Below are 14,619 nucleotides of genomic sequence, written 5' to 3' on the forward strand. Positions count from 1 at the left end.
AGATTGATATTTTTTTTGGAAACATGTTTGTACTACAAATTTCAAGTGTAAAAATAAAACACACAAAACCAGCAACAAAGCTAACAATGAAACAAATACAAGCAGTGACAATAATAGTCAAAGAACAATAAAGTCTGGTTTGTACTTGAAGCAATCAATATAATCTATTTTATGATGATTAAAATTAGAATGATTTATTTAAACTCTTTCAAATCTTATGTTTTAAGTTTTTATATTGATGAAAGATGATGTTAATGAAATTAAAATTAATAAACTTTTCAAATTTAATTAGAAGAGATTCAAAGGAGAAGAATAAGGAAATTAACTTTTAGGATTCATACCTTACTCTTTATAGTCTTATAACTTCTATAAACAAATTAATGAAAGAATTATAGAAGAAATAAAATCTTAGACAGAGAAAAAATAATCATTTACCTTCCTTGTTTTTATCTTTCTTTTCTTTTTTAGATTTTTTTCATAATTTTTAATAAAAAATATATTTTTTAGACCATTATTAAAACAATTCAACAATAGGTATTTTTGAACCTTTATTAAAATAATCCAATTAAATATATTTTTTAGATTTTTATTAAAACAATCTAAATATATATACTATATAGTATATATGCATAACAAATTTGGGGCTCCTAAAAATCGAGAGCTCTTGACCATCATCCCCGATGACATGCCTCAAGACCGATCCTGTATCGAACCTTCGTCATGTTCGAAATAAGCTTTTTGAATTTACCCTAGTGTTGCAATTCGGATTCTCCAAGAGGGTAAAGATTCATCATAGCCAACTCACATAACATGGGCGATTAAATTTGAGAAAAAATCAAAATGATATTTTTTTTAATTTGAATTTATTATCAAAAGTACCTCATCCTGATTATCCGTATTTTATATGTTATTATTGCAACTACTATTAGATAAGATTCCTAAACTAATACAACTATGCAATTGGGACCGTATTAATGCAACCATGTTAACTTGTATTGACAAATATTGACCAAAGATACAATATCTATATTACAATAGTTATGAACTATAATTACTACAATATTATTAATATTAATTATAATTAAAATGTTCATATTATATAGTTATGAACTATAGCTATTACAATATAATTTATTTGTATTGATGTTAGCAGATTTAAACAAGATGTCATGTGGAAAGTATTCCTATAAACAGGACAGCCTTTTTTTTTTTTTTTTTTTTTTTCCTATTAAATTTATCTTCTCTAGTAGAAGAATTATATGATTGCAGGTAACCTTGTATATATCAAAAAGGAATTGGCGTAAGTTTCCAAGCCTTTCAGATAGTCACAACCAACGATGAGAAAAAAACAAATTAAGTGAAAAAGAAGGGGAAAGAAAAATAAAGAGAATACTAACATGAAGAAAACAAAAAATGAAACCAAACCAATTGAATCCGTCGATCGATCTTATCAGTCTAACTGCATTAGCTTCTTCTGTACATTGGTTCAGTCGCAAAGGCATTAATCAAGATTAGCTACTAACAATTAGAAAAGGGAGAAAGAGATCGCACCCGCACGCCTACGAGGTGTTCGATCAATTGGCGACGAGGGTGACGCCGAGGAACTCGGCAGCGGACTTGGCCATGACGGCGGCGAACTCCTGGAAGCTGATGACGCCGTCTCCGTCGGTGTCGGCCTGGCGCATCATATCGGTGAGCTCGAAGAAGGTGAGGGGCTGGCCCATGCGGGCCATGGAGCGGGCGAGCTCAGCCGCGGAAATGAAGCCGTTGCCATCGCGGTCGAAGGAGCGGAAGACCTCGAGGAGCTGCTCCTGGTCGAGAAGGACCTGATCTGTCATGGCGGGGGCGAGCGCAGCGGCGAGCTCGTCGAACTCGACGGATCCGTTGCCGTTGGCGTCCATGTTGGCGAGGAGGGAGTGGATCTGGTCGCCGCTGGGCTTGAGGCCGAGCGAGCGGAGGAGGGCGGCGAGCTCCAGCTGCTTGAGGCTGCCGTCGCCGTCCATGTCGAAGCGGTCGAAGATGTCGCGCAGCTGCTTCATCTGCTCGCCTTGCATCGGGAGGGCCATCGATCGGCGGCGACGGTGGACGCGTAGGAACTAGGAAGCGGTCAAGGTGTTCGACAGAGAGGCTGAGAGAGGTTCGGGAAAGGGGAAAAAGGGCACGACGGGTGGCAGTCCTTTATTGATTTTTAGGTCAAAACGGAGAACGCGTCTTGGACTTGGATCGGGACTGACCCGGCTTTAAGGGCAAATTTCATTTTTTATTTTTTTAATTGACACGGATATTTAACTTATAGTCATTAATTTTGAAGGTGAGTCCTAAATTAAAAAAACTGATTATACTCATCCTAATAATATTCATAGTGGTAAACGTATCAAATGAAGCTACGAAGAAAAATATAAGGTTTGAATTTAGCTCGAATTAATTATATTCGAGTTTGTGTTTGATTCGAAGTTTAAAAATTAAAATTTTTAGCTCAGATTTGATTTGAATCAGAGCTTGGGTTTAAATTCGGTTTGAAAGCTATTCAAATTTTTACTCAACAATAAATACTTAAAAAATTTAAAATTTATTTATTTAATATATAATTATATTATATTAATAAATATTAAGATTCACGAGCAACTTATGAATTAAATAATTTAGGTTTAAATTCGATTTGAAAAAAAAAATTCAGATTTTTTTGAATTCGACTTAAATTCGATAAGTTCGAATATGAATTAAATATTTATCGTGACGGGTTAAAAACTAGCGAACCGGTTCGGTTCATTTATAATTCATATCAGCTTTCTTAAAAATAAAATTTATTTTAAAAAAATATTTACATTAGATACCTTATTTATTTTTAAAATTTAGATTTAATAAATAAGATTTCTCTAAATTTAAGAAATAAAATTTATTCCTTAAATATTAAAATATTATTTAGTTTAGAAAGGAAAAAAATAAAAGGAATATATTAGGTAATAAAAAATAGATATATAATGTATAGTAAAAAATAATTATCTAACTTAAATAAAATAAATTATTTACTTTAAATTTTAAAAATATTATAAAAAATTAATATAATACTCTGAATACCTCACAATTCTTATTATGAAAAAAAAAATTTATCTAGATGTGAAATTTAATTCTTAAATGCTTGATAAATTGTTCCTGTTGCACAAATTTAATTTTTGAACCTACGTAATTAAATATTCTACGACTCTTTCAAAAGGACGATGACACATAAAAAAAAATAATACATAAAAAAAAAGTCAAAAACACCGACAACTAAAAAGGAATAAATTAAAACTAGTAGCGTAAGATGTGATGGAGCCCGCAAGATCTTGATTTTATTATTATTATTTTTTTCTTAATCCAGGGCTTTCGGCTGAGTTCCTCTTATAATTCGAATGCTAACCGACATCTGGGTTCGGGAGAATCTGAACCGCACATCAGCACCTTGCGCGCATCATGGCGGCACAAAGCACGAATCTTGATGTTCCGCCCGCGCGGCATCCTTAAATCCATGGCGTTGGCTTCTCTCTCGAATTGGAACCCGGAGGCTCAAACCCCCTGCTCAAGTATCACCAGCCCTCGTCCGCGGTCGAAGGATTGAATTATCGAGGCGAATCGATTTGGTCGCGAATCTCCTTTTGCTGGGAAGTTGTCGCCGATCACGAGCAAGCAAAAACCCCGAACTCTTTCTTGATTTTGTGGTTCTCGCTCCTTGTTGGGTAAAATGAGAGGGTTTAAAGATGATATGGATGCTGCACACGATCGGTGAGCTACGTTAGATTGGGTTTTTGCTTGTGTTTCTTTCTTTCTTTCGTTTTTTTTTCTTTTATCGGTGCGTGAGGTTTTGTTTCTAAAAAGGGAAAAAAATGTGGGTGTTTTTCTTGAAGAGAACCCAAGCGATGCCGCAATAGCATTAATGAGAAACCAGATTCCAGATATGCCAAAAAGTATTTGATGGTTCTGGCACACAGTCTCGAAGTCGAGGAGTATCAGAAATTCCTCAAGATTATGTTGGATTTCCGAGATAAAAGGTTTATTCCTGATTTCTGTTTCATCATGTATTCGTCAATTTATTGTTGATCTTTGTTTCTCAAAGGAAAAGAAAAGAAAATATACATCTTGATGCTTATTGCAGGAACAATCAGGTTGAGTGTGTCAAAAAGGTGAAAACGTTGCTTCAAGGGAAACCTGACTTGTTTCTGGGCTTCCAAGACTTCTTGCCAAAGAGTCTTGATGCAAAAGATCGTCGCACCTGTGATAAAATGCCAGACTGCTGGGATGCCTTAAATTTTATTCGTAAAATAAAGGTAATCCTTGGTTTGTACTATAATTGGCGCACATTGGACTTAATTGCCTATTTGTTTACTGGTTTTGGTAGTGCAGAATCGCTTCTCTGATAATGATCACAACTACAGTTGTTTTTTGGAGCTCCTGAACATGTATCATACTCGTCGCATGTCCATCAATGAAGTATATCAAGAGGTCCTTCAGTTTTACTTCCACCATTTTCTAGAGAAGATTGCTTATTTCTATAACTCTCTTAAAACAATATTTTCATACAGGTAATGATACTTTTTCAAGACCATGATGATTTGGTTGAAGAGTTCAATTATTTCTTGTTCAATTGTTCAAAAGGGGTATCTTTTAGCCATGAGTCATCTCAAGGTCTTATCGGGCAAACAAGTACAGATGATTCTGGAGGTAAAAAGGTATACATTTTGAAAAAGGTTTGAGTTGGACTAGTTGATAAAGAAACCATGAATTTGAAGTTTTAACATATTTTCCCCTTGTAGATGTTTCAAATAAAAAGCTATACTCATTTGCAAGATCTAGAACACATTGAAAGAACGAAACAAATTCAGAGAAGTGATGAGATCTCCAAAGGATATCCATTCAGTAACACGTGCATACAACATGAAACAAATTTGAACAGTTCAATGTTGCACAGTGATGAAGAAGGTAGTTAAGATTTTACAGTTCTATATCATTTAGCATGTGTTTGGTAAAAGGTAATCTTGCTGGATTACTAGTAACTTTGCAAATGCTAATCTTTCCCACATTTTGCCTTTTCTGATGAGATTTGGATATTTTTATAAGGGTTGGTAATATATGCCATTCCCTCTTGGTAATCTTACAATGACGCTTTGTGACAAAATTTGCATATTCAATAAAAATCTATTTTGAGTCAATTTACTCCAACTATTGACATAAAAAATAATTATTCTATCTCAATGAATCAATTTACTTTGATGCTTTTATTTCGTTGCCATTTTAAATTTTTATGCGCTAGCTGTGTTCATTAGGTGTTATAACAAACTACTGTGTTAGGTATTATTTCATAGGATAATTGATTCATCGTTCCTGGTAATTTTTAGTTATAGATAACGTGTCAATGTAAGAATGTCAGCAACTTTATAGCATTTTTGTATGTATGTGTTTTTGGTCAACATAACTATTTGTTTTTTTTCATAATTCTACATGAATCTTTATTTTCTACAAGGTTACTTGATAATGTACAAAATGCCATTATGAGGTTTTGTACTTTGCAATTTATCAAAATTAACTTGGCAATTGACAAACCATCCATATATAATAGGATGTTTATGTCTTTATTATTTAGATGAGTAACTGCGTATTCATTATATCAGTTTACTTATGAAATAATTTTTGAAGTGTTATTATTGAGTTTACACTATCATAAAACCATTTTTCTTAAAAAAAAGGCTTCTATATGTTCTGAAATTTTAGATTTTAGCAGAGTTTGTCTGAACATTTACATTTGCTAAATATATACATATACTTTAAATTTTATAAACTATAGTTGCTTTAGTGCATTGTATGGTAATTTTAAGTAGTCACCAGGACATTTGAAATAGTGACTCAATAATCATGTCAAACTTGTTTGCTAAAAGGCTTATTAAGCTTGAGCAAATTTCAAGCTCAATTAAACATAATGTTGTGCTTATAAAGTTAGCTGAAACTCATTTTAATAATTGAATTAATATTACTTTTTTTTAATATGTTGTTTGATAATCTAGAATTTTAGATTGTGCGGAATATCAAAAAAGTGTACACAAAGTAGTGTCAATATATTGCATTGGGAGCCTATATTCATATACATATATGCATTTTACTTTTTTAGATACTTGCATTAAAAGCTAAATAAATAAGACCATAAATGAGTTCTAAATTAGATTGTTAATGTATTTATTCATGAATTTTTTTACAGGTTTTATTTATGAATGTTAACAAGTTGAGCTCAGAAGTGTCCAAGTTTGTTCATGGATCTTATCAAGTTTAAGAAATTGGTTAAGTTTGTTTACCATAAACTTGTCTTACCGAATGAATATAAACAATATCTTAATGAGCTGAATTCCAACTAATGGAATAACCACATCTTTGGCTAAATGCTGACACAGTTTTCAATTGGATGGTTGCTACATTGCTAAGCTTGAAAGCACCCTAGTATTGCTTCCTTCCTCATTTAACTGTTGTTCTGCCTCTTTAGCATTTCTTTACCTTTAATTTAAACAATATATGTAACATAAGCAATATACATATGAAAGCCAATATAATATAGAAAAGAGATATTGGTGGAAAACTCCCTCTCTGACCTTTTTTTTAAAAAATATTTTTAATAGATGATAAATCATGCATTATGTTCTACATGTGTGGTGTGGCCTGTGCCACAACACTGTGTAGTAATTTCGTGATCCATGTGCTGATGATTGCTCACATTCATGTTCTTATGGATAATTAGTGTCCAATTGTGCAACAAAATTTGAGCTATACTTTTTAAATTTTATCCTTCTAAAGCTGTGTTTCTTCTTGTGAAGCCCATATACCTATCATGGAAAAGGACACACTGATGGACATGGGTGGAAAATTATCTGGGAGTGTGAGTATAAAAGGGAAGTACCTTGGTGTTGACCCTCTTTCCAAAGGTGCTGATGTTTATGTAGATAATACTAGCTTTGACGAAGAAAAATGTCAACCCATAAGAGAGAACTTCTCAAACTGTCAACGCTATGATACTAGTTATTGTTTTCTGCCAAACAATGTATGCTTCAGGTATTTTTTGTTTCTTTCTTTTAATTTGCCATTTTGTATTTTTTCTGAATTGTCATTTTTGTTTTTGAACAGTATCCAGTTCCTCGAGCAAGCTATATGACTGAGCTTGATGCCTCTGTCTTGAATGATAGATTGGTGTCTGTGCCCTCTAAAAGTGAGAATTGCACTTCTAAGTTCATGCACAGGAATAAATATGAAAAATGTTTATTTAGATGTGACGATGAGAGGTATGATACACATTCTTAGAATCATGAATTCCTCTTGCAGATTATTTGATAGCACTATAACTTGCAAAATAGTGCTAACAATTTAACTAGACTCTTATATTAAGTTCTCTCCAGGTTTGAGATGGATATGATTCTATGTAGGATGGCTTCAACTTCTCAGAAGGTAGAGGATTTGCTAGAGAAGGTCCACCACAACAAAAATGAACCGGGAACTCCATTTCAGATTAAAAACTATCTTAATGGTTTGTATCTGCATAAATGTCATTGCAAAATCATGTGGAATTCATAAAAAAGGAAATGGATGGATATTAATATTCTGTTTTCATTTTCAATGCTTCAGATCAAGACTTCAGATGTATTGGACAATTATACGGTGACAATGGGCCGGAAGTTGTTGGTTTTCTATGTGCAAATGCAAGCACTGTGCTTCCTGTGATATCAGCTCGTTTGAAGCAGAAACAAGAGGAAGCATCAAGAAAGCATGCAGAGTTTAATAAAGTCTGGAGTGAAGCTTGTGCGAAGTGCTATCCAAGATCACTTGATCACCGCAGTTTTCAATTCAAACAGCAAGATAGAAGAAATTTGGCATCATCAGGTGTGTTTTAACTCCCAAAACTTATCTAACATCTTAACACTCTTTACAACCTTATCGCATCATTCATGCTATCGAACATCAGAAGGTGCTTCTTGCATATGCAGCACCTCGGAAAGGTGTACGTATTTCTTTCTTCAATGCTGCTCAATAGAGAGCTTGAATCTTTAAGTAGCCAATACTATGTATCTGTTCAGATAAAGAACATTAGGTTGACTTACGTTATGCAGCTTTGTGAAATCATATTCTTAGTTCTTTTAACCTATATAAATGAATGCATATGTCCACTCCAGTGTTCGTCGAGGAACCATGGACTGATTGGAAATTCTCATTAGTTCTTTTCATGGATCACAGGCTGAGATAAAATTTTAAGTTGCTCCAATACATAGATTACAATATCCATAACAGTCTTTGGTTGGATTGGTATTTTACTGCTATATAACGTCACAATGTGCTGTATAATCAATATGCTTATACACTCGTCGTTAGCCCACATATTTATGGCTAATTTACCAGCAAGCTTCCTTTTCATTTAAAATGTAAGACAATAGATAGTCACACGCCTAGATTAATGAAATAGCTTGTGGATTCATAATTTTGCTTACTTCGTGCCCAACAATTGAAATTCTTGTTGTTGGGAATGTACTGCTTGGTATGGATCAGGATACCACCTGAACCAAACGATATGTCTGATACAAACTGTACCACCAATATGATGTAAAAATAAGTGGACCATGCTGCCATAGTTCCATTAATTTTTGTGATACTTCCACCAAAGCTACTTTAGATAGAAGAGCTATTTGGTAACTAATTATCCCTAGATTAATAAGATTAAATGATTGTTTTTATTTATTTATTTATGTAATTTAGATTTTCTTGGATTTCTTTATTGCTAATTCAGTGACATATTTTTTCTTGGATTTTTATTTATTTATGTAATTTATATTTTTTCTTGGATTTTTCTTGGAGTATCATAAGTAGTATTTTGTTGGGCCCTTCCTCGTGCTGTTTCTGTTGCATTTTTTGGAATGATAAGCATACATGTGTAGCTGCCACTCTATCAATCTTGACACACGACAATTTTAAGTAGGAAAAGTAAATGTGCTGTTCATATACTTCTTTCTTAAGTGAAATACTACTGTGATTATTTTTGTTTGTTTTTCTCATTTTACCAATCAAGGATTCTTGACACTTCTGAATTGTTGCTTTGTTCTTATATGCTCATTTCCTTTTCTTTTCCTGTGCAGTTTTGTTAGATGAATATAGACAAATAAATGAGAGAATGGAGGACAATTTGCTGCTAGAGAGTGTTACTGGGAATGGGCACAGTAGTCCTACTATGGTATTTGAATATGCAGACAGAGAAATCCATGACGTACTTCACAAAATTATGGAATTTTACTGTGGTAACTATTACAACTCAAAAGAGGAAATGGACAATGTCATGAGGATATGGACAACCTTTTTGGAGCCAATATTTGGAGTTTTAACATGGCTCAAGGACACTGAAAGTTCCAAAGAAAAAAAATATAATTCTAGAAGTAGTGTGTCAACCTCAGCACATATTGATGTTTCTCTTGGTGCTAAAGGCTTCGTAACACATCTCAACTATTCTCATACCTCAAATGCATCTAATTTTCTCACTCCAATTGGCAAAAAAAATGTCCACAATTTTGAGGTAAGAATTTTCCCTTCATTATCAATTTTAAATCATATAATCTACATTATCCATGTTAGTATATAGACTTTGCCTTAGAAATTTTAGAACCCCAAAGAGATTGCATGTTTCTCTATGCTCCTATGCTAAAAGCTACTAGCAAGAATGGAAGTTAATTAATCATTTTATTTAATTCTTAATCTTAGATCAATTAGCAAAGTAGATATATTCTTTGAATTCTTAATTTTATATGATTTTACTCTCGTTTACCAACTAAACTGTTTTTCAAGGATTTTTTTTTTTTAATCTAAAAGTAGCTGGGGCCAAAATCATGTTCATTTGAAAAGAGGAAGATTAAAGAGGGAATTAAAGCAATAAAGGAGCGAACAATCACCTTTAAAAAAATGAAAATAACACTGATGTAAAAGACTAGAGGGGGATAAAATATGTCAACTTGTTAGAGTGTGATTATTTCTTTAAACCAAACTGACATTTTTTAAGAGCTTGTAGGATTTGTTAGTATGAAATACGTATTCCTTTGTATGTGTGGAGAACAAAACTGTAGAACAAACAGAACAGGCTTGAAATTTTCATAGTCCAAAGAAAAATATAAATTTAGCAGTGAAGCAAGATCCTTTGACCTATATTGCTGGGTAGTATAATAGAATAACACAACTGAGACAATAAGTTAATAGCACACTTCAATCAACTATTTGTAGGAAATATACATATCATCAAATAAACTATCACAAAACCAAGCACACCAAATTTCACCACAACCATTAGCATCATCAAGTTGTGTTTATCCTAACTATTTGAGATTGACTACATGAATCTTATTCTCCATTAAATTCAATGCAAGTCAATATCGCTAGTAATATCAAACTGGTTTTTCAAAATGCTCAAGTATATAATCCTTAAAATGTCCTAAGATGAGATTAAAAACTTGCCACTGGACTGGGACCAAAGTAAGTGGTTCTCTTATCTGTTTCTTTTCTTTACTTTTCTTCCTCAACTTTGATAGATGAATATAGACATTGAGAGAATGGGGGCAATATGCTATTCAAGAGTGTTATTGGAAATGAACATATTAGTTCTACTATAGTATGTGAACATGCAGACAGAGAAAACCATGCAGATTTCACCTATGGACAAGATTTTTTCAGCCAAATTTTGGAATTTTAACATGACTCCAGGACGCTGAAAGTTCCAAAGAAAAGGAGCATGCTTCTAGAAGTAACGTGTTGTTAGCTTCAGTGTAAATCAATGTTTCTCCTAGAGCTAAGGCTTTGAAAGACGTCTCAACTATTCTAATACTTCAAGCCCATATATTTTCCTTTCTCTAATCAGCAAAGAAAATGTTAAGAGTTTCGAGCTAATAATCTATACTTTATTTAATATTAGTTTTAAGTCTTGTATGTTCTACATTTATTGATGCAGTATATAGACTTTACCTTTGGTTTAAAGCTCCAAACAGATAACAAACTCTTTCTAAGCTATGATGCTACAAGCTACTAGCAAGAATGAAAGTTAATCATTTTCATTAATTCTTATATCGAGTTGAAAAATACACAATTTTTTTATTTTCTGTTTCTTATTAAATATGCTTCTACTATTGCTGACTGACTGAAATGTTTTCAAGGATTTTTTTTTCATAAGAAGAGTAAAAACATATACCAAGAATTCAAAGAATTTGTGTATTTTCAACTTGATATAGCAATTTAAAAAATTATTAATCAACTTCCATTCTTTCTAGTAGTTTTTAACATAGGAGCTCACAAAAAGATTGCTACCTCTTTAGGCTCTAAAACTTCCAAGGAAAAGACCGTCTATATACTAAAATGGATAAATTAGACAATGAGATTTAGAACTAACATTAACAAAGTGAAATTACTTGTACTGCATTATCTCAACCTACTTGATTTTGTCTAAATGAATAGACAAGAAGAGTTCAAGATGAATTTCTTCTCTGTTTATCTCTTCAACTAATTGCAACTACAGAATATTCTTTTATATGTTAATCCATTTTGTATTAATTCAATTGTAAGTTACAAGTGAATTTATCTTGTAAACAATGTTCATGTTTTGATTTTTTTTTTTTTTTGAAAATTATAAATCAGTTTCCATTAATGTGAGAATATAACATTTGAAGCACAAGTACTATTAGTGGTCATTGTCTAATATGTCAGTGTCTTCTGTTTCTGCCTCTTGGAACACCAGAAATGGGCGTCTGTTAGGAACAATAGCTGTAGTGATGCAATCCATTTTCATAAGAATGCCCATCCATCCATTGAAATTCCTACTGACTATGAAAGTGAGAGAGAAGAGGGGGAGATATCTCCTGAAATCCATCATGGAGAAGGTAATTTCTTGAATTTTGAAGATTCTGAGATGGAGAAGATTGTTGGATTCAAAAATAGCTCAGAGCTGATCTATCAGGCTGAGGCAAAAGAACGGTCTGGACAGGACAATCTCAATGCTAACAATAACAATGGAAGTGCAGAAAGATATCGAAGTAACATCTCAAAGGTTTATGAGCCAGCTGTAGATGCATCAGTTAGTGAAGATGATGGTGGCAACAATGCTGAGGAATCCTCTTATGAACATAGCGGGAAAAAGAAATGTGCCAATCAAGGTTTTAAAAGTGATAGAAACTGGGTTGTAGAAATGGCTGATGCGGACATGTACAAGGCAGAGGGAACAAGTGAGCCACTTTCAACATTTTTTACTGAAATTTCTAAACCTTTTGCTGAACATTTGCCTAAACAATTGCATGAAGGTAGAGGATCAAGGATCTTCTATGGAAATTCTTCCTTCTATTTGCTTTTTAGGCTTCACCAGGTAAGGGGCATGTTTTTCCAATTCTTCTTAGTTTTTTGCTTGAGCATATATTTTCTTATCATTTTCCAATTTGTTCTTTGGCAGATTTTGTATGATAGAATACTGTCATCGAAGATAAATGCTTCATCAACTGAAACTCAATTGAGAACTCTGAAGAAAGCAAATCCTCCTACTCATTACTCCAAGTAACTGATCATGAACAATTGCTATACTATATATGTTGGTTCAAAAGCCAATTTAATGTATTTACATTGTTTCATAACGTGAGTGCAGATTTAAGAAGGCACTTTACAGTTATCTTAATGGTTCCACAAACAAATCAGAGTTTGAAGACGATTGTTTTGCATTTGTTGGACCTCAATCGTATTTGCTGTCCACATTGGATGTTTTGTTATCTAAACTCGCGAAACAGGTCGAATATGCGAAATTCTAGGATTTGCAAATCAATTTGTTTTCTTCTCAATGGCTTGGCTTTTGCATCCTTCTTTCAGCTACAAGAAGTCGCATCCAATAAGAAGGAAAACAAGTTCCTTCAGCTTTATGCATACGAAAACTCCAGAAGACAATCCAGTGAGCTAATTTATCTCCGAAATGCTTGCGCCATTCATCACGGGGACATATTCAGATTTACATGTGTACGTTCTCATGACCATCTTTTGACTCTCAAGTTGGACATCATGATCAATTTTTTATTTAATCAACTACATTGCTCTAAGTTTTTTTTTTTCAATCGATTAGTCTCATATCTCCTCAAATTACTATATTTTGTTTAATTTACACGATTATTAACATAATGTAGGAATTTATTGAATGCAAAATAGCTTCTCATTGCTTTTCTCTTTTTTGCAGTCTATGAATCCTACCAAGTTAACAATACAGTTGGCGGAACACCCATCTAAGGAATCTGAAACAACTACAGTTTCTAAAGAAACTAATTTTGAAACTTACGTTCATAATCACATTCTTAAGAGCGATCCTGAGAGAAAGGAAATGAGAAAACATTTCCTTAATAGGTAACCTTTTCTAATAACAATTTGTGAGTTTTTCTAAATTGACTAGTATTTTACGGATTTCGTTGGACTTCAGAAATATACCCAAATCCAAATCCAGTTGTAAAAATCAGATGGTCAACGGTCTTTCACTCAAGACGTTCAATTCTTCTCCCAAGGTACGTAGCTTAAATTTCCAACCAACACCTACTTTTATCACATACTTATTTGGAGCGATATATACAGATTTATTATGAGATGGGAACAGAGGACTGCCACATCAAGCGAAAGAAGAAGAAACCATCCTCCTCCAATGATTCTTCATCTTTCAATCGTGCGACATCGAGTTCTTCACGTGTAAAAACGTCTTAGGAGGTTTCTCTTAAAGCATTTGAATTAGTCCCCAGTCATACGATAGTTCAAGTTTCTTTGTCTTTGGCTGCTTTAGCTATGACATGAGCAGGTGCCCAATACTACTACTAGTAAGAGCAAAATGTAACATAGTAGGCAGATTATCAGAAGCACAGGATTCCTTACTAATTGTAGCATTTTGATAAAATTATATGGGCATAGAATCTTATTGATTTCACATGTAGTTCAATCGTTGTATGTATATCCTATCTTGATTACTTAGGAAATACACTGTCTCTTGGGGTATCTCCAATGAGAGATATTTGAAGGAGATATTTCTCTAAATATCCCTCCTCTCAAATGCCCCCTATTATGGGAGATATTTGAGAGATGAATAAAAATCACTGAACATATTTTATTTTAGGTGGCATGCAAATGGATCCCATAAGAGACAATCATTACTTTATTGAGATATTTTATTATATAATTTGAGATATTTGAAAGTAAGATATTTGATAGGTGGAATCTATAAATATTTGGTTGAGGAGATATTTGATTGTGAGATCTAGAATGAGTTTGGTCCAAGTTATCATGTATAACCTTAGTTATGTGATTACCAAGTTATCACATAACTAAAGTTACGGTGGATAAAACATAACCAAATATTATTTGGTTTAACCTAAGTAATACAACAAAAATTTTTGTTTGAAGGTTTTAATAAATAACCTAGTTTAATATTTTACTATATTACCCTTAGTTACAAAACCAATCATATATTACTATTATTATTTAAACTCTACGTTTTGTTTTTATTTTTTCTTTTTCACGTTTTTTTATGTTTATTTTATTTTCTTTTTATTTAAAAAAAAAATTAAAGTTTTTAAAATATTTTTA

At 32.8% G+C, this 14,619-nt stretch overlaps 2 protein-coding genes across 2 annotated transcripts; one reads left to right on the forward strand and one right to left on the reverse strand.

Moving 5' to 3' along the window:
• Nucleotides 1-1,414: 1,414 nt before the first annotated feature.
• On the reverse strand, nucleotides 1,415-2,203 carry LOC121994086 (probable calcium-binding protein CML14). The gene has a single exon (XM_042548250.1). It carries the CDS (start codon nucleotides 2,064-2,066, stop codon nucleotides 1,575-1,577), a length of 492 nt encoding a protein of 163 aa, XP_042404184.1. The 5' UTR covers nucleotides 2,067-2,203; the 3' UTR covers nucleotides 1,415-1,574.
• A 1,539-nt stretch (nucleotides 2,204-3,742) lies between these two features.
• Nucleotides 3,743-13,817, forward strand: LOC121994948 (paired amphipathic helix protein Sin3-like 1). Its single transcript, XM_042548822.1, has 19 exons — nucleotides 3,743-3,762; nucleotides 3,885-4,028; nucleotides 4,133-4,304; nucleotides 4,381-4,479; nucleotides 4,560-4,706; nucleotides 4,791-4,956; nucleotides 6,834-7,057; nucleotides 7,141-7,295; nucleotides 7,410-7,537; nucleotides 7,636-7,890; nucleotides 9,135-9,565; nucleotides 11,765-12,248; nucleotides 12,324-12,385; nucleotides 12,470-12,570; nucleotides 12,659-12,797; nucleotides 12,877-13,020; nucleotides 13,235-13,398; nucleotides 13,472-13,553; nucleotides 13,621-13,817. Exons 1-19 carry the CDS (start codon nucleotides 3,743-3,745, stop codon nucleotides 13,744-13,746), a joined length of 3,243 nt encoding a protein of 1,080 aa, XP_042404756.1. The 3' UTR covers nucleotides 13,747-13,817.
• The last annotated feature ends 802 nt before the right edge of the window (nucleotides 13,818-14,619 follow it).

This window comes from Zingiber officinale, chromosome 6A (assembly GCF_018446385.1).
Source record: "Zingiber officinale cultivar Zhangliang chromosome 6A, Zo_v1.1, whole genome shotgun sequence".
Lineage (NCBI taxonomy): Eukaryota > Viridiplantae > Streptophyta > Magnoliopsida > Zingiberales > Zingiberaceae > Zingiber > Zingiber officinale.